Here is a 26,714-nt window from a genome sequence, read left to right as displayed (position 1 = left end):
CTGATGTCTCAAAGTACAAATATTAAGCCTAAACTGCTGTTCCCAATATTTGATCAATCCAGTGAAACCAGCCCATAAGAACTTTCTGCAATTATGACCAATGTGGGCTTAGCCAAGCAGAACTCAATAACTCCAGGTCACTGCAATCTTTAGATGCGTTGGTACATGTAGACGTTTATTATTCATGCTTCACAGAAGTGTTGAGTTTTTCGTCATCCTGATCTCGTAGCAACATTATTCACTTCAGGGTTCTGACCTTATTTCATGTAATGGTAAAGTAGGAGATATCTTCAGAACCACACACAAATATAGCTGTAACAGGAGGAAAATAATTAACCCATTATATGGTGCAAATGCAGTTGAATAGTAACCTTATCAATCAATACAGTATTTAAATTGATTCTGTGAACACTTCATAAGTTAAGGCATTGGATGAAAAAACAAAAGCTGTTGCACAACTTGGAGATGAAATACTGCATTCCAGTTCCAGACGGTTCACGTCAGACTTCCTCTGGTCTCATTTCAGTCGTCCAGCAGTGGGACGTGACTATCCCAGTACTTGCACATAGTTTCTAGGGAGCAGGGCCCGTTTCCCCCTCAAGTCCCCCAGGAACCATTCTTCATCAACGGGCTCCAGACCAGTTACAATATCCCCAACCTGAGAAAGACAAGGGTGTGAGACTGGAAGTGCTTTCTAGAGATAATCTTTGTCCAAACTTATTCATAAAAAAATGATCACTATACCTGTAGAGAGAGCTCCTCTTCACATTGTGACGTGAAGTTGAACATTGCCCTGCCTCTACTTCCAGCAGCAGCTGCAGTCGGCTGGTTATCAGACTGCTGACCTGCAGAATAAATCATATACTTCATTGTTTAGGAATGACGCTGGTTGACAAAACTGTCCATTTGTTTTTGAGTTGAAACAATTGATTGGTCGATAACCAATGAATGGTTAAAATAATTAGTACAAATATCAAACAATACCCAGTTCAAGCTACTTAATAGTGAGTATTTGGTGCATTTCTTTGATTTATGAAGTAATAAATTGAATATATTGGTCAAGCCAAACGAGCAATTTTGGCTTTAGTAATATAATGGGGCACTTTAATACAACAACCAATTCATTGATAAATTAATTGGCAGCTGAATCAATAATGAAGTTGCTTGTCACCTTGAAATGCTACAGTAGAACTTTAGTTAGTGGTGAAAGAAATAGTCACCTCCTTATTTAAGTAAAACTAGCAATACTAAATATTCAGATTGTAAAAAATAGTCTTAAACCCCCCCACCCCCAGCTCAGACAGATGTAGTGTAGTAAAAAGTTGAATATTTCCATAAGTCTCATTAAATGGAAATACTCAGGTAAAGTACAAATTCAACGAGTTGTACTTAAGTATAATACATTACATTTGTGAAAAGTATCATTTTGAAAGAAAATGTATTTAATTACATGACAAATGTGTAACAGAGTAGTTTACCGCCACATTTCTGATTTTGAGTAATTTAACACCTTATTTCCCAAAGATACACATACCGATTCTCCCGCAAATTATTTATCTTTATTGACTATTGATAAATAAGTTCAATGAGTGGGACTAGGGATAATAGCATAGAGCCGTGGGGTCTTCATACCTGTGCTGCTCTCAACAAAAGCCCGGGGGAACAGGCCCTCTCTCCCGTTCAGCCGGCCGCTGCTCCACTCGGCGTCAATATGCCGGCTGATCAGGATCCGATCGCCCTGCTGAAACGTCAGGTCGCTGGCTGAATCCCCAGCATAGTTATACCGAGCCACCACCCACTCCACTCCGGGCTGAGACGCCTGCAGAGGGAGCCGGACAAGAGGAGGAGATACACTTACAACATTCAGCTGGGACACACTTATCTGATTTATGTGGTTTTACAAAACACATCGGGTGTGTTGCAAAAACCATGATTGTTTGTGATGTTTCCGTTCACACGAATATTTGTTACCTGAGCCGGTTTGGCCACTTCAGGGTGTGTACTCGGAGAAGCAACCATACCTGTGGGAGAAAAATTTCCCCTTGGGGATTAATAAAGTATATATTCATTCATTCATTCAAAATGATATCCAGGTTACTCACGTAGTGACGTATAACTAAAAAGATAGTATGCATTTTGGGGTTCCACCCGGTGGGGAGTTTACACTCTCCACTTTATATAATATATTTAAAGTATGTAATAATGTATTTGTGTAAAACAAGTAACATTTGCAGATGTCTGTATTTGTATGCATTGTATGAAATAAATTTCAGCTAATTTTCAGCAAAATACATCTACATATTTAATATTTAAAGCTAAATGATTCTGTATTTCTCTACCAGAATGTAACTCAAAAGGCCGATAAAACAGCATCTTAAACTTCATGATGGGCTACAACTGTAATTTATGTCCCTTATAATTCTTGAGGAGGGTTCCTGGAAATAACTATGTAATCTGCTATTAATTATGTGGAAACTACAAACAAAGTTATGTTAGTTTTTTCATAGATACTTGTTGCTTACGTAAAGAAACCTATACTCCAACAGCTAACTGAATAAATAAAATATGACTGGAAAACTTAGTAAGGAGTGACTTCATCCCATGGCCTCAGTACATTTAAACTCCTGGCTGCGGAGCTTGTTGCACGAGGGTGTTGAGACCTTTTGTAAACAGCTATTTAATGAAATAGAAACACAAGCACAAATTCCTGACATGCCACAGAGGGAGATGCCAGCCAACATAAAGCCACGGGATGGACAAAGGCTCTTCACTGATGGACAAAGTCGCTCTTTTGTTTCAATTGGAGGATCAAGAGGAGAACATGTTGCTGTAGTAGAAAAGTTCCCATTTTAAGACAAATGTGTGATACAAGTTCAGTGGCCAAAAAAAGAGGGAATGAATTTAGTCTCAGCACCTCTAGGTAATCTTACCAGGCAGTGCAATCCCGATGGACTGTCTCTTCTGCTGACTCGGGGCTGGAGGCAGATCTTCGATGACCTCTACGAAGTTGAGAGGGAAGATACCAGACGAAAGGCCGATTTGTCCCCGAGCCCAGTCCTGTCCAACGAACGCCATCAGCTGGATCACATCCCCCTCAGAGAACGACAGCTCTTCGCTGTTCTCCCCCGCAAAGTCGAACCTCGCCACGCATCTCGGACCGCTTTAGTGGAGGCCACAACATTTACGTCAGGTCAGTTCACCAGGGTAGTTTTTAAAGGTGAGTTCAGAGAGTTTATTGTGTACGGACTCGTGTACCTGACTGTTGCAGACGGTGGCCTTGCTTTCCGTTTAGGGAGCGGTTTTGGGGAATTTGACTAGTTAGAGAAATTATATTGAAATTCATTTACTTAGGAAATCCTAAAATCGTACTAAACATTTAACCAAAGACGTGATCGATGCAGGGAAAGAATGGCTTTCAATGGTTGAAACTTACCAGGACTTTGACATAATTGGCGGGAAAGAAACCAGTAGATCCCCTACAATTGCCTCTGTACCACTCATTGTCCACCTGCTCCACCATGGTCACAACATCTCCGGCTCTCAGGCTCAGCTCTCCTTCACCCTCTGTGTGCGCAGAACAAACAGCTGTTCATGGGCCTCATAACCATAATCCGAACATGTTTAAAGCTTCTTAATGCAAAAATTAGAATGAATTACAGTTATACACTAATTTGGAGTATTTTCAAACAGAAAGATATACCACAATAATAGTTTGAAATAATAATTTGAGATTTTGGGAGAAAGACTTACGCCATTTGCTTTTTTGAGAATCTCCTATCTGTACTTTATAGATCTGGAGTCAGGGAGTGCTTAGCTTAGTTTAGCCTAGCATTAAGATGGGAAGCTCTCTAAATTGCAAACAATATCCCAAATCTATCTTTTTAAGTTTCTGTTTGCCTTTGAATCAACACTACATGTTAATTAGGGAGCTTTGCAGGTGTTGATTGTCTTCTGTTTTCATTTGGGACAGAGCCAAAGTATCCATTACCTCCTGTTTTGGGTCTTTTTGCTAATTTAAGCTAGTTGTCGCTTAGCTCCAGCATGAAGACTGAAAGCACTAGCCTCGCTCTCTCTAAAGCTAAAAAATACTTCTTCCTACTCTACTCCTCAAAAGCGCACAATTTGGATTAATACATGTACGTATGTTTTACCATTGGAGAGAGCCAGGCTAGCTGCTGCTGCTACCAGTTATGCTAATCGCCTCCTGGGTCGAGCTCTAGAAATACATAACTTTAGCAAGAAAACTAATGAATTCCAAAATGTTAAACTATTCTTTCAATATATTGTCTCATGTTAGTGTTATTGTCTAATCTCAGTCAGCATTTGCAGCTGTTTGGATAAAAAAAAACAAAAAAAAACACTGATGTGTCACCTGGATTGAAGTCAAATAAGGCCTGCACCTTCAGCTCAGAACCGGTTCCACCTGAATCGGCTGGACCGGCGTCCTATTGGGAGAGAGGTTAATGTAGCAGAGCCCACATGGCAAGACTCAAGCATCAAAGAAATGTTTTACTCATGAATATTACCTGTGGCGGGGAGGAAAGAGGAGTTATAACCATCATTTGGGACTTGTGTACTCTGCCTCTGGTGTCTCCAACTTGGCACTCAAACATATTGTGGTCAATCTCATCGAGTAGCAAGAGCACCTCATTTTTCTATTGAAAAAGGACAAGAGTGATTCATTATTGCTGAATCAACTATGTGGATCTCCTGTAGGCTAATAGTGAACTTTTAAGGCGGCACGTAAGCCAGTAAAAGTAGTTTAGACACCTGAAATGACAGTTCTCCTGTGTTACTCCCATTGTAGTCGAAGGATGCAATCCCATGAGGAAGTTGAAGCTGTTGAATGAAAGCAAAAATTAAACCGGGGATCATCAAGTGGTATTTGAAACATGCTTAGTTGTGCAGTGGGATATGTCTCACAATGTATTTGTTGTAGAGACGGTGGCCTGGTTTGGGCCTTGGAGGTAAGACAGGTCCTTTCCTGTGGGGCTTCTGTGTCTGGGGTATAGGTGAAGAGTCCCAATGTGCTGACTTGGATCGACCTATGGCCTGAAGGGTGGGTGTGGGAGGTTTTACCGGGCCCGTTTTGGCTAAAGGTGGGCGAGGAGGAAGTGTTTTGCTCGACGTCAGCCTCCTGAAATGCAACACCATCATCAAGTTGAGTAGCATGTTTACAAAGTGGACCCCCGTTTAATGTTTAAATTTGTTCGGAATTTTTTTCACTCACCGAGGTGGTAGGGATGGCTCTGGTCCATCCGGGATGGCCTCCTGCAGGAGAAACCAATTGGGCTTTTATATTGTCACTAAAAAAAACACACTCGCAGCCTACAGCACTGGAAACCATAGAAACCAGGCTACAGCACAGAGCATTCAGCCAGAGCCAGCTTCAGCTCAACAGCAGGCGTCATGTTCTTGGGACTACAATAGTTTATTTGCTTGTGGTGAGCAGAGGAAATGATGCCAGTAAGCTACACAGCTGACAGACAAGATAAACTGGATAGAGAGAGGCTTCATGACCTCCAAATGTTCCATGGTCATAGTTTATAAGTACATATACACCAATAGCTCAACACCCTCTTAATTAATTAGACAATATTTCTAAATAAAGGCAGAAATACATGACAAGAAAAATCACTCTCCATGTAGTTTTAGCTCTACAAAGAATAACCTCTTCTGTGTTCAGAGGTAGTGTTTGCAGAGTTTATAGGTTAGTGATTGCTCAGTGGGATGCAGATGTTACCTGCTGGGGGAAGGTGGGCGTCTGGCTCTGTATGTGGTTCACTGAGCTGTTTAGGAAGCCGATGGGCTTCTGAGCAGGGAGAGGAGGGGCACTGTCCTCAAAGTTATCTGACACTGAAAAAAACAAAAACCTCTTTACCACAACTTCCTGAAATCTACATTGTGATGCGTAGAGAGAAAGTATTTTAACTCCAGTATATTTTGATGGTTATCACATGAGGTTTACTGTCTCACAGGGACTCACATGAAGCAGTTTTGCTGGGGACCCTGATGGTGGTTGGTCTCCGTGTCATACTCTGTCTGGGGAGAGAGCCTCCATTGCTGTCCACACTACGCTGAGGTTTGACCTGGATGGGATCTGAACAAAGAGACGCTTGACTCTAGTTGTGTATTTACACAATGTAAACAAGGACAACACTGTTTTAGTCGGCCATTTGTAATCCAGCAGAGACGTACTTCATCTCTTTGGTGATTGAAACTATTTACTGTAAATTGATTTGTCACGAAAATAACTAGTTCAGTGTTCGCATCATTTTAAATACTTGATCTTGCGCAGATCTTTGATCTTAATAAAAAAAATGTCATCATAGATGAATCTATAATGAAAATGTTCTGTAGGGTGCATTCCTACAGACAGCTGCCTTTCATACAACTATTAAAAAATAAAACGCTACTCACTTAATGGACTGTCCACATACACATTCTCTGGGACCGAGACTGAGTTGTGGTTGTTGATATTCAGGTTGGGTTTCAGAGGTTCCTTAAAAGGCTTCACTGGAGGTGTAAGAGCGGCCAATGGAGTGTACTCTTCATAGATGCTGTTGTCTCTGGTCAATACAGACGGGTGTGACCTCTTTGGGATGGACGTCTTCCTGAATAAAGTCTCCAGTTCCTCTTTTACTGGTTGTTCTACAGATTTCCTCGGGGGCAGAGGTCTGGGGGCTGGTGAAGGGATTTGGGGGATGTTTGTGACTGATACGTTTTGATAGTCATTATCTACACTGGGGTTTAACTGAGGTTTAGGAGCGACAGAAGGTTTGGCAGCAACTGGAGGAGGTTTGTTGATTGCCTTCCTGGGTGTGGGTTCTGGTTTGGCCAGCTCAACCGCGTTTCCCTCCTCGGTACTAGGCTGGGTCTCAAAGGCCTGGATCCTGGCCCGGATATTGCGTTGACTGTGGTTGGCGGTCATTTCGCCACCTGCATCCTCAGCTTGTAAGGCCTCGTCTGATTGGTTGACGTTGCCGCCGTTCTCCGCACACTCGTTATCCGCACTAAAGACCTCCAATAAGTCCTTTAGATACTTGTTGGAGGAGACCACTTCTGGATCTGATTGAATGTCGTCACAATGTTCACTGAGCTTGACCAAAGTCTGAACTTTGACCTCTTCTGTGATCGCCGGGTTTCGGGGTTTCGTACGAGGAAGTGGGACGGGGCGTCGACTGTGCTCTGATTCAGGTGAAGAGGGAACAGAGTGAGGAGTATCCCAGTGTACAGTGACAGACCTAACGCAGGTGTAAGTGGAACCTGATTGGTCGGGTTGCTTCACATCCGACTCGGCATCCCTTTGGGTCTCAGCGTTTGTGGATACTGGAGTATTAGTCCCGACTGGTTCCTTGTCCACTGGTTTCGGTATTGACGGCCTCGGTGGTTTCTGTGGCTTTTTACCTGGAAGGAAACGTCATCATCATGAAATAATCACCACGTAGAGCAGAAATAGACTCAAACTTACACCAACACAGAGGATCCTCGTATGCGTCACCTGCAGGTCTTTTCCCTGCTGACTGTGGAGCAGCAGCACTGGTGTCCTCCCTCTCAGGGTCAGTCTGCGTAGCGCTTGTGGTGCAGCTGATCCGCCGGGGGGCTGCAGTGGGCTTGACAATGTGCTCTTCCTGGGTCTTCTCTTGAATCACCTGGTCATAGGATGGTGGGGGCTAAGTCATGAGAAAGACACAGCAGCACACATTATTATCCCAAATGGTACAGCACTACCATTTTGAAGTTATGTCCTCAAATGTTTTAATAAATGAGGGAAATTTATATTCTACAATTAAAAAAATACACACTGTGTGTTAGGCTGAATTCAGTCTTTTTAGACGGAATTCTACTACTTCAGGCCAACAAATTTCTCCACCAAAACTTTAGCAGAGTGGATATGTCGATATTTAGTCCTTCATGTTGGGGATAAAAAAAAATTGACGTCTGTTCAAAATGTTCTGGGAGAAGGAACCTTAAAAAAGCCAACTCTAAGATCTCACGACTTGACATTTTTGTGCTCAGCTTGCATTATATATATATATATATAAAAAATCGTTTTATTCGTGGCCAGCACAGAACCACAAGCATAAGGAACGCATTCTAGATACTGGCCCGTCGAAAGAACCAAGCTTTGTTCACTGATGAAAAACAATCTGTCCATCAGGTGAGGCCTACCTGGGGATCAGCCTGGATGCCTGCAGACCAGCCTGACTGAGGAGGATGAGGGTAAACCACAGAGTTTCCTGAGAACCAGTTGTTACTGGCCAGAGGTTCCGCTGAGACGATGGTGATCGCTGGTCGCCTGAAATACAAACCACACATACATATGCAACAATTCAGTCCACCAGAATGCACATCAACATCCAATCCACCCAACAAATGATTTATTCCTCATTGATAATTTGATTTCTTTCTTAGCCTAACTGGAAAAATGCAGTGCTCTTTATTAGTGTTATAAATAAAGCAAATACTCAATATGCAACAAATGAGATACGTCGTCTATTTCAATCCACATCAATGAGAAGCAAAAGGTCTGGTCAGCAACGATTCTCTAGTTCTCTAATCTGAAATTATTCTTTACATTACCTTCTTTCTCTGGTGTGGTCACTCTGAGAGTTTGTTCTTGCTGAAGGAAGAAATATTATATGAATTATGTGTCATAGATTTTCCTGCACAGAATTTTTTTAAATGTAATTTCCATTTGTGAAAATATAACTGTATTGTCACTTTTCTGAAGGAAAATTATTATTCATCCTGAAAAAAACTCCCTCACAAAATGGCTTTCACTTTCTCCCAAAAAACGTTCCCTTAAAGTGTTCTCAAAACGTCAACTTACTTCGTTTGATAGCCGCTCGTATAGAAGACAGAGGCCCTTGGCTGAAGAGAGAGCAGAACATTTATCATTAAGGCGTGGGAGCTGGTTCATACCTTTGTGGTGACTCAACTCCTCGCCCAGAGCAACGTCACACTATGCGCTCTATCTATATTTCTACGTTATACTGTTGCTGCCAAGTTATGCAAAGATAAAGGATTTAAAGTAACTTTTAATGGAAAAATACATAAAACAGAGAAAAGTATAATCCATATAAAAGACTGACAGCTCTAGAAACGGGAGGAAAATACAGTTAAGAAAAATAATTTTTAGATGCCTTTTTTAAATGAGATTTTTGAAATACACCAATTCATAATGTGATACAGTAAGATAAACTATACAGTCCATTCTAGTTAACTGCTAAATGGACAAATTATTGATCACTGACACATACAGTATAAGTGGCATATTTGAATAACAACAGATAGCAGTAAAAAACACTTCAAATAAATAGTTTAAACATTTTAAGGGTGCAAACAAATGATCACAGTACTGTATAGAAGGGACTTCAAGTTTATATATTGAGGTTTGTGGAAGGAGCTCAAAGCTGTCAAATCAAAGTCCTAGTTGTGGCTTAATTAAGGGAACAGCAAGAGGGCTTGAAGCAGGTATACATTTGTTCACTTGTACTTCAAAGTACTGGTTATTTAAGACAAATATATTGTACATATGTTAAAGGAAACAGAAGGTTTATATTACAAAACAAACTTCCAGTATTGTAAAAGGTGACAACTTTCAATGTTAAATAAAAGAACAACAACATCCCTGCCATAGCTGTTCAAGTGCTCAGTGGAAAATCCACCTACCTTACAAAAACATGGTGTCCATGAGGTACCACCTCCAGGTAAACACTCTGACAACTCTTTTCACACGACTCTCTCTCTCCACACAGTTGGACACAGTTTCATATCCTCAGTTGGTTTACCTCTCAATGTGTAAAGATCATTTTGTAATCCTTAAATTACATCACAGGCAACATTATGAAAGTAAGAGCCTCAGTCTTTGTGCTGAAGAGATTAAACTATTGTGATACTCTAAATTCTCTTGACAGCGGAGCCAGGCACATCATTAACACACCTCCTGCTCATTAGGGACCGACTGCATGATGTAAACTATCTGGGGGGTAGACCAACAATTCTCACTCTTAATTGATTAGCTAAACTGTAAACACCTGTGTAATCTGTCATAGTTTGCAGAAGTTCCCAGATCTCTGTGATACGTGTCAGTTAGGTTTCCTTAATGTTTCTAAACAACAAGCACCATGACGTTTGTCCCCATGTTGACCTGCTGATGGTCTGTGAGGATGATCAGTGCATTGTTTTGGTCCATTCACAACTTCACCAGCATCAGCAGATCTGATTCTTAAAGGGACAGTGCTCCGTTTTCAGCAACAGATAGAGTTTGGTGAAACTTAACAACTGTTAATGCTCAAAGAAAATGACATACCTTAAATGTAAATGATTCGGCTTGGTTCTTTCAGGATGATCTGTGGAGAAAAAACAGAGAGGTGCAGCTTTTAAATGTGATGTGTCGCAACAAAGATAACATCCTGGCACTTATATGCATTGATCTATTCAAATTATCTATATTGTCTATTTCCGTCTAATCTGGTCAATTAAATATCTGACAAATCAAGACACTTTATCACACGGATGCAACAATTACGCTAAAATCCACTACCACCATGACACAGTATTTCTCATTGGTTTGCAATAATATTAAAGAGATCGTTAACACAGTATGGCAAAATATTCAACAGTTGAATTGTTATCTCGTATCGCCAACAGCAAGGAGTGAGGATCAAAAGCATCAGCAATATGTATCTAAATGTTGTCTCAGTGTTGACTACAAAGACTTTGCAACCAAATATTAAACATGATTATTCTATGGTTATTTAAATAAGTCCAATACATTTGGGGCCTCTAAAGTTGGGGGTTTATATACAAACATATACATAAATAAATGTTTTAACCGTTTATCTCATCAGGATGAAAACAACTTACAAGCTGAGTCAGAACTTTAAAACAACTGTGAGTTAATGCTGAAACGTAGCGTCACAGAAGAAGAAATACAGAAATAAATAAAGTCAGCAAACGGCATCACGAATGTCAGTTGCACAAAAATATATTGTTAGTTTGCTAACATTAGCCATCATAAGCTACCAGACCAAGTAAGACATTTTACATTTGAAAACAGAAACAATTTGATATTTCATCTTTCTAAAGTTACACAGTCTCACTTTAAGACGTCGTCATTGTTTCATTTAAATCATTCCATGCTGCTACTTACAGACGAGACTCTATGAACTAGAAATACAAGAACCGTAACCTAACTGGCAGGAACAGTAACTACATCTCGATAAACCAGTCAGTCTAAAGGAACTTAGAATCGAAATTTCCGAAGAAGGGATGGTTACATACGCAATACAGAAACAATACAATAGATAGAGTGATAGAATCATCTGTACTCTGTTGTTGGATAAAACAAAACAATCAAACATTTGGCAATATAACTGAACGTAACTGCAATGAACATCATAGAAATGGATCAAAAGAAACTGCGTTGTGTTCATTAGATTCTATAATAATAATCATGCCATGTGATCCTGAAGATTAGGAATAGGGCCGTTGAGAGGTAGTCAGCATTAAAATGACAGATTTCTATAATGATGTTCAGCGTGAAACCTTGAATGAAGTCAAATTAACTGCTACTTTCCCACATGCAACTTCAGACACACACAAAACACTTTGTACTATTATCCCCGGTCCTCACGTGGCAGTGAACCGCATTCCATGTAAAATAAAACAACCAGCTGCAGAGGAGCAATCACTCTATTAGTTAACAGCTAGACTAACGAGCAATATCTGTAACGCCAACAATCAAAACCACTAAAAGGTCATTTGTTTCCGACTACTTGAGAGTGAACATCTTTAGAAGACTATCAGATAGAAACAAAAAACAGGCTGTGATTGAAGCCAGCATTGTTGTTCGTGCCCTCAGCCTGAAACCATGACCTCGTTGGCTGTCAAATCCACCTGTCACACCTGTTACCTGTTATCTGTTGGTACACAGAGCTACTACCTCGAGTTGTACCAACATGCGAGAAGAGACTTTCTGCACTGCTTTCACTTAACAACAAAGAAGTATTTCAGCAATTCCCGGACAAACGCTCTGTTACTTCACCCAACACATAACCATTTCCTTGTAAATATGCAGTCTGATATACATGACATAATAGCACAGGTGGTTTACTTTCACTCCTGTATGTGATGTGCTGTTGCCCTTTCTTGTGATATGTAAGTTATGATGCCCCTACCTGCGAGGAATTATAGGTATAAATATCAAATCCTCAGCATCAAAAGAGTATTCCCAGCAGGATCCTCCCTCCATTGAGTGTGTGAGTGTGACGAACGACCTGAAGCCAGCCGTCACAGACACCAGAGAACAGAGGGAGGGCCCTGTGATATCTCAGCTCTCCTGTGTTTACTTGGCCAATCTAATGAACTGGAATGTGGTCATTCAGGAAGTGGTGTTTGTGCCACACACCGACATTGCACCGTCGCTGTCTTTCCCCTTCAAAGTAAAAGGTCACATCACTTTAAACGTTTAAGAAGAGCTTGAATAATTAACCTTGATAGCTTTGGGTGTACCTCAAGTCATACATCTGCGGTTTGGCTGCAAATTGAACTGATATGTATCAATAAACTTTACATTTCTAGCATGAGAGTGTGAAAAAACTAAGAACTGTAAATCAATGAAGAATATTGCACTCACAAACACTGTGAATGCAAAATACTGATATAAATACCCTTTTTTTTTAAATACACATGACTAATAATAATAAAAAGTATTTAAAGATAAATTATTATCACAGAAACATTGTGTTTTTAAATCCAGGCTAAAAAAGGCCAGCTTTTGAGCTTACATTTAAAACCTTTTTCTTAATATTCTCTGAGCTGAATGCTGCGTCACCAAAGCTTTTCGGCTCCCAGAGCACCAGCCTGGTCCACACGTTAAAAACAAAAGTTGTCTAATATGAAGGCCACGCAGTGCTTAAAATAGCAATACAATTATCAAATCAACATGTAAACTAACAGGTAATCTGTGTGGGGATTTACAGATGTAAGAATTATTCTCAGTTCTTAATCTTACAGTAGATGACTTGCTTTTTTGGGAAACTGTATAATAGACAATATTAAATAGTCAACCATCTATTATTGCTATTAACCATTAAACATAATATTTCAATAGCTCACTAGTTGGTTGAGCTGTAGGGATGTTTGCAACACTGAGACATTGTGGGAATACCACATTATGTTACAAGTTACATCAGATTGTTTGAGGTGAATGTAGGATGAAGATAATCCTTCCATCAGCCGGTTTAAGAGAGATTTCATCTGGTATCAGTATGTAGGCGAACTAGAATATTCATCAAACATTACAGGATACCTATTAGAGACAAGGCAGACATTCTTAATTGGGTGTGACATTCATTAAGAGATAATATCCAATTAAAAAAGATAGAATTATGATAAGATTATGCAATGTCTCATGGCATAGAGCTATCCGTGCCATTTAGTCGCTGTGAAAACCAGAGTCTACAGCTGGCTGTTAGGCTGAGAATGTCACGTCAATTATTTACTTCTAGCTTATAATTAAACATCTAAAGGCTTATTTAACCTTAAAACGGTACGTGAGCAATACACTTGAGAAAATGACCAAACTAGGACGGATTTCTTGACGAAAACCATGCATACTTTATACGGTTTTTCGATTCTATTTCCAATCAGCAGACATCCCTTGATATGTGTGGGCCACTGACACATGGAAAGACACCACATACACACGAGAAAGTCAGCAGGAAAGGGTTCCCTTCACAGCTGCACTCTCACTTGAACACATGCTGACATTACTAAGCACAGCGGCAGCCGTCACAGGGCAGCTGGTGAAACGGCTGGCGACAAAAGGGAAAGAAAGGAAAACGTTCCGCCTCTAAGTGTCATCGAATTTCACACTAGTGAAGTCAGAGGTAAGACAAAGTGTGTTAAAGGGCTTGGTCTCTCTACGACTTCGGCTGAAGAGGCTTTTCCTAGCAGACATGGGCAAGTGTGCTGATTCAACTCAACATCACCGTGCATCATATTCACCATGCAGGAATAAACACATTTTTGTTGCTGTTGACGGATCTTTGTGCACAAGAGATTTTCCCTCACAAAAAAAGGACAGATTATGGCGTCATGACCGACTAACACAATGACAACAGCAGCTGATCTGGACCTTCAGCCAGAGGAGATTAGATGGTGTCAATGCAGGCCAGTGGAAACCACCTGAAACAGCATCTGACGTGGATCCATTGTGTGATGGTGGAAAGAATCATGTTAAAATATCACTCTGAAAGGATGGAAAACTAAACACTCTGAAAGGATGGAAAACTACATCATGTACAGACAAGAACAGCTTGTTGGTGACGCAGCAGACAGACAGCCGGGCGAGGCGGAGTCAGGGTGTGGTTGGGGAGGGGAAGGGTAAGTCTGAGCTGCAGATAGCAGGACAGGGGGGTTTGAGAAGTGCTTGTGCAGCAGGTGTTGCTAAAAAAAGAAAAGAAAAACAAAGACAGAGAGGGGGACATTCAAACTAAAACCTGGGACAGTTGTAATACTCTTACCTGAGGCAGCCGACTGAAAGTGAAAGCTGAAGGTTTGTTCATTAATCACAGGCTGAATGCTGACTACGAACCTGGAAGCAAGCCAAAACTATGAGGATCAAAAGAGTCGTTTCCTTTAAGTCACATGTTGCTGAGAGGTGGGTAGGCCAACGTTTCTATAACCACTGGGTGGGAAGGTACTTTACTGTAAAAATGTAACAGACAGGTTTCAACAGTTTAACCAAATTAAGTATTTTGTCCTAAATAAAAATAAAAATATACTTTTTTTGTTTAAATCCACCCAGGAGATCAAAACACAAACCAGCCTTAATGCTTCTTGTTTTATAGGGGTGTTGTGTCTCCTAGCAACTGAAGGAGTACCACAGGTATCAAAGCACACATTTAAATGTTCTGTCCAGACATTATAAACAAATCACACGTTCATCCTGTAGGCACCTCTGTGTCAGGTTTTAACAGCTTCTGATAACAACAAAAGTAGTTATAGTTGAAGGTCCACCTTTGTTTTGTTGTAGCTATGGTACATAGCTACAAATCACGCAGACTTTACACTTTTGCTGTGCAGTAAAAATTAATGTTTGATGTGGATCTCCTTATGTTCCAAGGCTCCATTCATTTCTGACTCTTGCCATTCCGTTACTACACAACAAGAATGTGACTTCGACAAAAAGAAAATGCAGACGTGAGGTTCACTTTGGTGGATTCCACACGTTTCAAGAGTTTGATTTACATTTAGTACATAAATACATGAATACAACAGCGGCTGCATAGTGGGAAAATACACCCAGATGTCTGGTAAATGTTAAGCTGTGATGTAAAAAAAAAAAAAGAAGATTATTTTGCAAACTAGTGCAAACATCCATCCACTGTTTTGGCATTAAAGTCTGCCCCCCCCCCCCCCCCCACACACACGCTTTGAAAAGCCTAAATCATTTGCACCATTTCGACAACACATGATGAACTGACGACATATTGGAAGTCTCCGTTAGATGAACCAGGAAACAGTTCGGATTTTCAGCCTGTTACATTCCCAAACAAATGTACCTGTTGCCTGGTTTCTGTGCCGGACGTCCCGCAGGTCTCGGCGCTGCCCCTCTTCCTCATCTTCACGCCGGGCTTCGGCCATCGCGGTTTAAAAAAATGTAGAACAAAATAAAAACACAAATACACAAGAAATACTTTACTAAAAGTGTTGCTGTAGCTCGTCTGTCTACACGGTCGATGAAGCGTTTGGGCTACTGTCTCGACCACCGCGGGACTCGGCGTGTCCTGCCCACCGCAGCCCTCTGTCTGCCCGCGGTGGGCGGGGGTGGTGCCACTCACCGGCAGGACCCCGTCGGGCAACACGCTCACTCTGCGTGGGAATGTACAGTCAGAGCAGGAGCAACCCACTCTCACTCCCAATAACGTGATCCTATCAGGGAGGGAGAGAAGGATGTGTAGACCTCTTCATTTAATGTTATTTTTAATGTGTGTTTATGTATGTATGTATGTATGTATGTAATTAATTTACTGTAAGTGTTTATGTGTGCATGTGTATGTGTGTACGTGTGCATGTGTATGTATGTATTTGTGCACGTGTGTGTGTTTGTATGTATGTATGTATTTGTGCATGTGTGTGTGTGTGTGTGTGTGTGTGTGTGTGTGTGTGTGTGTGTGTGTGTGTGTGTGTGTGTGTGTGTGTGTGTGTGTGTGTGTGTGTGTGTGTGTGTAATAACCCGACCTCCGTTTTCTCTTTACAGGAGACATTTCCGAAAGCTTCTCCAGAAACTTTTCCATCAGGGAACAATGTTTCAACACTGTAGTATCTAAATAAATAAATAAAAATAGAAATTGCAATTTAACGGAACGCCCACTAGATGTCACTATAGACCTGGGCATCTTTTTAATCTGGTTAAACTTTAAGTGAAAAAAATAATCTTTCGTTTGAACCAGTGCCAATATTTTCAGTTTAAATCACCACGGAGGAACATTAGGGAAAATGTGTGCATGGAATTTCTTCTGATTACTTAAATTGTGACATGAGTTTAATTTATTTCAGTCATCAGAATAAATGTAGGTCTGCCTTCATCACAACTCCACTGTATAATGTCACGCTGTAAATCATTTTCACACTAGAACTGCAGATGGGAACACTGGGTGGATTTAGACAGAGGCCTACAGTGTAATCGGTATAATGTGGGGGAAAATACATCCAAAATGTAGGAATTTAAAAATATCATTACATGGACAAAATAAGCATTGTCTCAATTTATGGACCAACTTGGCTGGGAATACGATATATTTGTATCAAATAAGACAGACAAATGAAACCAAAGGGCTCTTATTCAACCTGCCCTTTTACCTCCCCTTCTGTCCAACAGGTGGCGACATACTGTAGAAATCTGAAGTCTCTAATCATATCTCTTATTTTGATCGCGTTTTGATCAAATTAACCATGATTACTTTTTACCTGCTTCCTGATCAGTAGGATTATGCCGATGTTATAAACTACGGGAAAGAGATACTCCATCTAAATGAAGCTTTCAACTGCAATCTGCGATCTGTTTTTATTAAGAGGAGTGTTGCCTCACATTTAAATAGATTAACCGTGTCAAAGTTTTAACCCTGAAGATGATTGACACTTTATAGTGAGTTATTCTTCTTATTGTTGACAATTTCTCCCAGGTTTATGTCTCATGCGGGAAACTAACACCCCTACAGTGGACGTGGGCCTGTGGTATCTCAGTGGGAGGAGCGTTCCAATGAGGATTAATGCGGTTTCACCTATGTGTGTGTGTGTGTGTGTGTGCGTATGTGTTGCGCGCCGCCGAGCCGGTTAAGTAGCTCGGTTACACGGATAATAACTCCGCGTACTGTTATGAAAGAGGGACATTATGGAGCTGTGATAAGGATCGCGCCGGTTATTCATTCCTGAGAGGAAACCCAGGCTTAAACCTGCTGGTCGACGCCGTTCAAACTGCTGAGCGGCTCTTTACGCACAACCCGGAGAGGATCCGTCCTACGGTAAGAAAATAAAGAAATAAAGAAAAAGTATTGTTAACATGTGCGGCTGTATCTCTCTTGCTCCACGGTAAACCTGGCAGTGACATATAGCTGGTGCTGTTGGACCATGTGTGTGTTTTCTTTTGACAGTTGCGGAGTCTGTGATTGACATGTGCGGGTGTTGAAGGGTTGGGTTTCGGGGCAACCAGAGGTCTCTCTGCTGGGTGTACTGGGGGATTCCCAGTCGAAGGGATCACTAGTCTATATCCTTCTGAAGTGAAAGAAGTGGAAAATAAACTCTGTTGTGTTTCTCTGTTGTGTCCTCACCAAAGAGACACCGTGGACCCGCCCTGTCTCTAATCATAGCTCACTATTTCTGCAACTTCAGACATCGAACACGTCGCTGCGTAATAACATGTTTTCACCCGTATCTGGTTCCAATGATCCTGTGGAAACCTGCCGCGCACGTGCGGTTGTTGATCAGCCCCTGGAAAAGTTACTCCACACACATCCACAAGCAGCAGAAGTCTGCAGGGAAGCCGAGCTTTTCCTGGTCCAGGAAAGCTCTGGACTCAGATGTCCACCGTGAAGGAGACCGCACGCAGCCGGTGTTGAGTTACCGGGTAAACAGCATGAATGTTTCATGACGGGTCATCCTGTGAGAGTCACGGTCCCTTCACAGGTGCTCTCCTTCTCCCACCTGCGGAATCAATGTGATCCACAGTCATCTGATTGTAAGCTGAGCGTTTGAGGCCAGTTTCTGGGAGGAAAAGATGTCCAACATGAGTGTGGTTGTTCAGGGTTCTCCCTCTCTGTCTCTCTGTCCAGAAACAGTCAGAGGAGATGTTTCATCATGCGTCTGATTTATTACTCAGTGTTATGTTGTCTGTGTGTTTGTGAGTGAACTGGATATTCCAAAAGCTTGTAAACAGAAGGGTGTTTTTAGAGCTGCAATTAACTATTTAAATGATTGACTAGTCAGTTAATGATCTTCTCTCTCTATTTATTGTGTCTATAATATGGCAATAAATAGTAAAAACACACACAACTACCCTAGTAGTCAAATTGTTCAAAATGTAAAGATCTTGATTCTTCTTCCATATGAGACACTTCTGCGAAGACGTAACCAGAGAGCAATCGAGTATCAAAATATTTTCATATTATCGAAATGGCCTAATAAATGCCTTAACTGATTCAACGCTATTTCGATAACACAAAAGAGGGCATTTCTCTTGAGCAAATATGTTTTTATCTCGAACGCAATCTTTGCCCATTATTATAAAAAGGGTACATTTTACAGCCAGTGGATGGAGTTTGAACAGTTGCTATGGAGATGGTCATGGTCACTTTCAATGCCACTGCCTCCGCCAACAAACAGCCTCGCGTTCAGAAAGTCCATACTTGGGTCACAAGATAACAAGGGAACCATCTACTCCTGGAACTATTTGTGTTTTTAATTTAAAGAAGCTGGATGCTCCTGAGAGCCCGTTACTCCTCAGTGGCTCTCTTCTCTTCTGCACTATGAACTGTGCTGCTCTCAGGTATTAAACGTATAAACGTCGTCACTTTAAAGAATGTGAAATCGGGAGGTTTTCATGAAGGGAAGGGGATTAGCAGGGAAGCAGTTGAGTGTGATTTCTCTTGTTGTGTTTGACCAAGCTGCACTTCTTCCCTGTTTCATAGCGAGATCTTTCTGATGCTGTTTATACACCGTCTGATCTCTGTTTATACACATAATCGGTTACATGCCGCGGGTCTCTGGCTGCCTCTCAATCAGTTCCACTCCAGGGACTACAGCAAACATGTAAATCTCTATGAATTCTCCCTTTAAAAAATAAATAATCATAACGATGTCCTAAACCGGTTGGACATGAATACTGACACGCAGCAAAGAATGCGGGTGAAGTCTAAGATGTGTATGCTACAAGTTTCTGAGTAACGCGTGGCTAATCAGTCATCTGTATGATACCAGTGATGTCCAGATGTCGGTTTGGTTGACACCAGATTTCACGCTGATCAACAGAGATATTCCCAAACAGAGTCTCTGAGTGTCCATCGCAGCATGCTAGACAGTGAACAGGCCATACAAGGTCAGGTTCAGGTCACAAGTTTGTGATTGCCATCGAATTTGCTTCACCTTGCTCGTTGCTGCCGATACCAAACATAATGTGACTGATTGTTTGAAAGTGGGGTTTTTGAATAGCTTTTTAAAAGAATATAAATATTAGAAAGTTAACTTGTGTTTTAGTGATTGCAAAAAAAAGATGCCAAAGGGACGGATCTTTTGTTTAGTCAGTTAAATACATGATACGTTTGGCAGAACTATTGGGGAATTCAGATGGAACAGGTGCTGCAGTCCCCAGCAGGTGTTAACCTTTCCCACCACAGACACAGACAGCTCAGCTTTGTCCTGTGTTTGGGATTAGCCCCACCGTCCCCATTTCTGGCCCCAAGCTGACCCTGAGAAGTAACAGACGGCATGAAAGCTATGTGGCATTAGCGACTGGCAGTATTTCTTAGCGGCTCAGTCTATAATATCACTGTTGCCTTTTTATTTAACCTCCATTAAAAGAAAAGTAGAACTTTTTTTTCTTTCCCCTTTTGAGTTTGATGAGATGGTTGACATCACCCTCATGTCTGTGTTGATGGTATGAAGCCATAGCTGGGAGGGGAATAGCCGAGTTTAGCATCAACACTGGAGAAACGGTTAGCTTAATACAACAGCAAACAACTACTTGCTTTGTAAAGATATCGTGGAGTAAAGTCCTGAACAGAGAATAAAGTTGCTTTCCCTCTTTGTGTTTTAAATTGAGCTACTCTGTGAGATTGCACGTTTAAAAAATAAATAAAAAAGAAAAGTTATATACGTGTAAATAAGAAAGCTTTGGGGGTGTTGGCGCGCTTTTGACATTTTTGAGAGAGCCAGGCTTGATGTTCTCTCGAGGTTAGGCCTACGACGCTCAATCTTTAGCTCCATAATAAACATATAAATGCCAGAGTGGTCTATTCTGTTATTCTATTTTTTTTCTATTTCTATTCTCGAATCACCCTCATTTAAAAAAACTAAAACCTTCTATTTAAAGTGAAAAGAGTAGAGATTGTCCCTGAATCAGGTTGAACCACTTTCTGTTGCCGTAGAATGACCTGGAACAAAAGCACAAGTCATGTCTGTTAAACCTGCAGTGTGTCGTCTGTCAGAGAAAAAGCCAGTCACTGACATGAATGATCATAGTGGTGCACAAAGTCGAAGAGGCCAGTGTTCTCTCAAACAAACACTAGTTTGCATCTCCTTTGCCATGAAAATATGAGGGGGAAAAAAAGTCATCGTATTGTAGAAGTTGCTTTAAATGCGACGGAGAGTTTTAAAAAATGAAAACAGGTTTGTTATCCACACCCAAACTAATATTTGACCCAGATGAGCTGCAGGCTTTTTGGTATGTTCTGTATTCCCTTTAAAAACAAACCATTTTTTTTAGTCAACCGTTTGAACTGTCTTTTCATCCAGTTGGCTAATTGCATGAGTGCAGTTCTGCAGCTCGCTCTCATCTCTCTGATAAACATCTCCGAACTTCACAGACACGCTGTATCTTCCAGTCCACATGCAAACACGGCTTCTTTACTTTATCAGCAAGTGAGACGCGATGCAAACGAGCTACAGAGGAAGCAGCAGGAGCAGAGATAGGAATTACCCGCACTAAACACATTCTTATCACTGACAGATGCCTATTGTGGTGCGGGGATGGGCTGAATACCAACATGGAAGTAGGAACGATGTCACCAGCCCACATTGTGTGTGCATACAATGTGGTAATTTAGCCCGAGAGAACCAGAAAGAAACGGTGAAAAAGGTGTCGAGATCTGTTGTGTAAAGTATCAGAAGGCATTTGGAACATTTGGGTTGTAAGAATCTTGGAGGGTAATAACACAAAGAGATGTTTCACATTCTACGATTACGCACATATGACACATGTTGGCAATGTCTGTGTGGAGGTCGTTTTACCACTTTAGTCCAGACTGAAATATCTCAACAAAGAAGGATTTCTGTAAAATTTGGAACAGACATTCATGGTGCCCTGAGGATGAATCTTAATGACTTTGCTGATCCCTGACTTTTCCTCTAGCGCCACCTTTTAAGGAAATTGAATTACTTTACTGTCCCACAAGAATTATTCATTTGGCACCGGACCATGATGTATGGAGGTTAAGTTTCCAGAAGTCATACTGTTAGATAAATGAATATATTGTGAATTCTGTCACTTTAATTAATAAGATGCAAACTATGAGTTATCTTCTCGGCGCCCTCAGTGTTATCCGTGGTTGCATCTTGCTTGAGTGCTGAAGAAAAAAACAATACACTCATGCCTTAAACACCCATAATGTACAGTACATGCATTGACTCCAGCATACACAGGTGTCCCTGTCTACATCAAAAACCCGTCTCTCTACTGTAGGGTAAACTCTCTCAAGAACGTTCACAGTTTGTGAAGTCTTTGATTTGATCAACATGGTGTAAGGGCTCTTTTATCCTCTTGTTGGCTTCTATAAGTCATTATCTTCTTTTATTGAGCTTAGTTTTTGAAACGGTGTGTTTTCCCCCTCTGGGTGTTCGGTACCGCTGCCTCCCCCTCCTCTGCTCCCAGCTTCTCTAAGCACCTGTGTCTGTTTGAACATGTTAATTAATCTCCTCTCGTGATCACACAGCGTTATTGTACCAGCAGACTGTTTCTGAAACCAGTTTGGAGATGAAGACAACAGGCAACACACCCTGCTGGCCTTCATGTGTGTGTGAGAATCCACAGATATGCGGCACGGAGCAACACTATCTGCTTACATAATCAAAGTCTTATCTCATAAGTCATTTAAAGTAATTATTCAGCACCTGTTACTTCTTATATAGAACAGTATGATTTATGTATGATGGAATGAAGTTCATGAGAAAATGATTTATGGGAAATTCTGCTTATTTTTTCTCTTCCATCCGCTTCTTTTCACAGTAGCCCCCCCCAACAATTATAACATAAATATATTAAACTATTTCAAAAGATGTGAATTAATACTTTTAATTATTCTATTTGATATTTCACATTCCTTTATTGTTGTGTCCCTTTGTTCTGTTGCTGAATGGATGAAGATAGCCAAGACTATAAATTATTAGACCAGGCTCTGTCTTCATCCGTAGCCCTTAAATATTTCATCAGCTACTATCACTTTAATGAGCCTGTCCGTCACTGCGTTGCCATGGCGGCCACCTCACTGTCAATTATGTAATAAGGCTGGTTCAACTCGATAAAGTCTGACTTTTCTCCCGTCTGCTGGAGGTTCCAGCATCGCGCACTTTGAACGGCTCACCTTTTGCATATCTACTCTCTCAAATACCTGGAATTGAGGTTTAAAAGTCCTGTTTAGCAAGAAAGCCGATCTGTAAAGGGCGTGGCCTGCCTCTCAGCTATTTGCCCAGACGACGCCTGTGTGCGTATGAAAACCTCTGGGATGACCGAAAGCTGACGATACTAGAAACTAGATCAGGAAAAAACTGACAAAACCCCTTGAGGCGAGCATTTGTCTCTCTTTTTTTCTCACCCTTGTTTGCTCCTTTCAGCGTTGGGCTTTTATCTCTTAACACAATAGTTTTCACTTTGTCACCATGTTTACCTTGGGAGAGAGCCTGTTGCTCTCTTTGCTGCATCACTTATGAAACCATATATTCATAGCAGTTCCTGGCTCTTATCTAGTCTCTTGTTCATGAGAAATTACTTTTGGGTCTGCGTTAATTAGCTAAAACCTACAGGAATTAATGGAGGCATCGGCTAATACTTCAAAAACACGTCACCTTACGAACAAAAAGCAGTAAAAAAATAAGTTTAGTTTGGTGTTACTTGGCTTGTAAGACCTTCAATCACGGCCCGACATAAAAAAATACACCAAAGAGAGAAAAACAAGTCGAAAGAGAAGGTTGAAAAGCTTATTGTTCAGTGAAATAACATAGCAACAGTGTTGTACAACATAACAGAGCAAACACGTTTCTTAAACATTTAAAAATAAAATAAAAGAGTCTGGAGTTATGAATCGTTTGAATGTTTCGGCAAAAATGAACCCAAAGTCCAAAACATATGTTTAGGAAAGAATGACTGAATGATGACACTATGACACTGTTGAGGTGACACAGCATGTGTGACACAGGGAGAGAAAACCCAGAGCTAGATTCTACTCGGTTGATCATGTCTCCGACTGCGGAGACGTGGAAGAGACACATATTTGTAATGATCAAATTGCCATAATTGGATAATTGGAAATTAGGAGAATCCGGCGAGGACTACGTCTCAATAAGACTGCTGCGCCGGCAGTTTGAGACTGTAAACAGACAATTATGCACTCAAGCAACACTGCATTCTCATGTCAACATGCAGATCACTCACTCACTCACTCACTCACTCACTCACACATGCACAAAAGATGTATTTTTAACAACCTATATTTTAGCATGTGTTCTGCTTGTCCCACTTCTGGCTCTACTGTATTCCAGGTTATTTTGAGCAAGTAGAGCAGTGGCTTCTGGGTAACTGGGCTCTATATATGTGACAGCATGACAGCAGGTACTGTAAATGAGAGCACAATGTAGGTCATGGCTTTCATTAGCAGGCCCTCTGCTGGATTAGTTGTACATCATATGTTATCCTTTGGTCTTTGTTGCATATTTCAGACCCCGTTGAACTTAAGATGCTGACACTCGGTTCCAGTGGTGCATTGAGTTGCTAAATCCAAGTCTTGACCTTAGATACCTGAGATAAACAGGATATGATATTTCTACATATTTCCCTGCTAAAATATTACCAAATTATAGCTCATTCAGCCATGCTAATGTTTGTTTATCTCTGTGTATACCAGTGACTTCAGCCTAACCAATAAAGGATTTCTGAGGCTAATATTTAGATAATTTGAGTTATTATATTATTGTTATATATGCTGATATATGTTATATACGCTTTAAGAAAACACACAAAATAGTCACAAAAATATTTTTATAATGGTCCTTTAAATTATATTGAAAAACACATACTTGGCACTTCTGTACTTCTCAGCCAACATGCACCAATATAGCTACAGTAAGATAATATCAGTTCTGTTAGGGATCTTCTTGTCTTTGGTTACATTAATTTAATGTGAAAGGAAGAAACAGAGAAAATAGTTTTGGTAAAAGACAACATACAATAATAACCAATATAACACAAGCCACAGCAATTATCAGCCAAAAGCAAAATGACAGCAGGTCACATACAAGAGCAAGGGAACGTGACGGTTAACCGTTTTTACTGCTGACATACAGAAGGAGGTTTGATTACACAGGACCGTCATCACCTCAGTTATACAATATGAAATATTGCAACTACTCCTTAGAAAAATAAGGAGAAGTATAGTTAAGTTTCAGGCTGCTGTATGTGAGTTAGTGGAGCGGATCAGCCTTTAACCACAAGGTTGGAGTCTCTGAGCTCACATTTCAAAGTGTCCTGAACAAGACGTTGAACTCAAAATTGCTCGTATGTTTGCCAAAAAAAGAACAGTGTGAGTTTCCGTGAGTTACATTGAATGCAATGTACATCTCCATGGGTAGCCTTTATACTGTGCTCCTCGGAGAAGTGTGAGTCCACCGAGAGGCACAAAACCAGCCTGCAAAACGAAATGAGTGTTTGATGACTCCTCTTTTTTTAACACATTCACCCACACACACACACACACACACACACACACACACACACACACACACACACACACACACACACACACACACACACACACACACACATCTCCATCTGTCGCCCTCTCACTCTCTGTTTACACAACGTCACGCTTTTAGAAACCCACATTTTTATAGGCGAGGTCCAGCCCTTTTTGAATCTGCCCACTCCCCCGATTTAGAGTCGCCTGGAAACTGAGTGCGACGAGTTGATCACTGCAGACTTTATATGATCATTATGTTTTTAATGTACGTATGATTTAAATTGTTGCGGCTGCTGCATTACGTGACATGATTTCCCACGATGGCCCGGTGTAATTGCCGGGTAGGGCAGTTGGCCTCTCGTCGTTGTAAAGGATGCCAATTACTTCACAACACTAATTGGAAGAGACAATGGTGTTATTCTCCCACGGTGGAGGGATCATTAGGATTTGATATTGATGTTGAAGTCCTGCAGAAAATGCCACGCGATTGGTTCACTCTTGAACTTTTTCTGCATGTAAACAAACGCTGTTGCCGTCGTTTTTATTTTTTCGTGCACCGCCTCCTTTTCCCCACACTTTCTCCCGCCTGCTCTCCCTTCCCTCCCCCCTTGTAACCTCCTCCCTATCCATCTTCGTCCAAGAAGCATTCGGAGAGGCTTACTCATGTCCAGTCACTTCCCACCATGCATTGGCCTCTCACACGCACACTCACTTCCTGCTCCTCTCTTTGACATATCTTCATCCCTCTTTTTTGTGTGTGTGACAACAGGACAAGAATGAGGTCCTTGTCTGCATAGCCATGCGTCCCTGTTCAAGATGGTTCAGCGAAGGTAAGAAATCCCACAAACACACACACACACTCTCTGGCCTGGTCTTTTACATTCCTTCTCAAGAATCCAACCACCTCTCTCCTAACTGAAAGCAGATGGTGAAAGTTTGTCTGTGTGCTTCGCTCTGCCTGAACTCGGTGGTTCGTGGGGATGTTTCTGCCTCACTGGGGCAAAGTGGATTCAAAAGAAGGGGCTCGAGCTGTGATTGGCTGAGAGACACATTTAGGGGCAGGAGCTCCTGGCTCAGATTCGGTGTTGTGGCATGCAGCTGCTGCGGGTTTTTACAGTTGATCCCCTGTGGTGACGGAGTCTATATGATCCTGCGTTGTGTTGTGTGAGTGTTTAACTCTGTCCTGATGTTGTGTGAGTGTGCAGAGGCAGACGCACTAAAACCACAACATGTCCTTTTGAAGCGACGCTAGCGGCTCGGCTCCAGGGATGTCGGGCCGTCGTTGGGGCCGCCACTTTGAACCAGAATAGAAAATCAGTTGGGTGGAGTTAGATTCCTGTGAGGACATTCATGGTCCCCTGAGGATGACGCCTACTGATGATCCCGTGACTCTTTCTCTTGCGTCACTGTGAGGTTGAGATTTGTGGTATTGAGAGAAATGTCTCAACATCTGTTGGATGTATGGCTTTGGAATTTTGTTCA

The 26,714-nt window shown here is 41.3% G+C and overlaps 1 protein-coding gene across 1 annotated transcript; it reads right to left on the bottom strand.

The window, feature by feature from the left end:
• Positions 1-141: 141 nt before the first annotated feature.
• On the bottom strand, positions 142-15,657 carry sh3d19 (SH3 domain containing 19; the record flags this gene model as incomplete). The annotated part of the gene is made up of 21 exons (XM_079219982.1): positions 142-658; positions 745-845; positions 1,633-1,819; positions 1,972-2,021; positions 2,931-3,160; positions 3,256-3,314; positions 3,434-3,564; positions 4,373-4,445; positions 4,527-4,655; positions 4,771-4,839; positions 4,924-5,137; positions 5,231-5,271; positions 5,744-5,856; positions 5,987-6,100; positions 6,421-7,407; positions 7,502-7,673; positions 8,173-8,299; positions 8,584-8,623; positions 8,834-8,874; positions 10,316-10,355; positions 15,576-15,657. 21 exons carry the CDS (start codon positions 15,655-15,657, stop codon positions 548-550), a joined length of 3,111 nt encoding a protein of 1,036 aa, XP_079076108.1. The 3' UTR covers positions 142-547.
• Between the last annotated feature and the right edge of the window lie 11,057 nt (positions 15,658-26,714).

This window comes from Taurulus bubalis (assembly GCF_910589615.1).
Source record: "Taurulus bubalis genome assembly, chromosome: 6".
Classification (NCBI taxonomy): domain Eukaryota; kingdom Metazoa; phylum Chordata; class Actinopteri; order Perciformes; family Cottidae; genus Taurulus; species Taurulus bubalis.
Note: the sequence above shows the minus strand (reverse complement) of the source record. Positions and strands in the feature narration are given on the sequence as shown.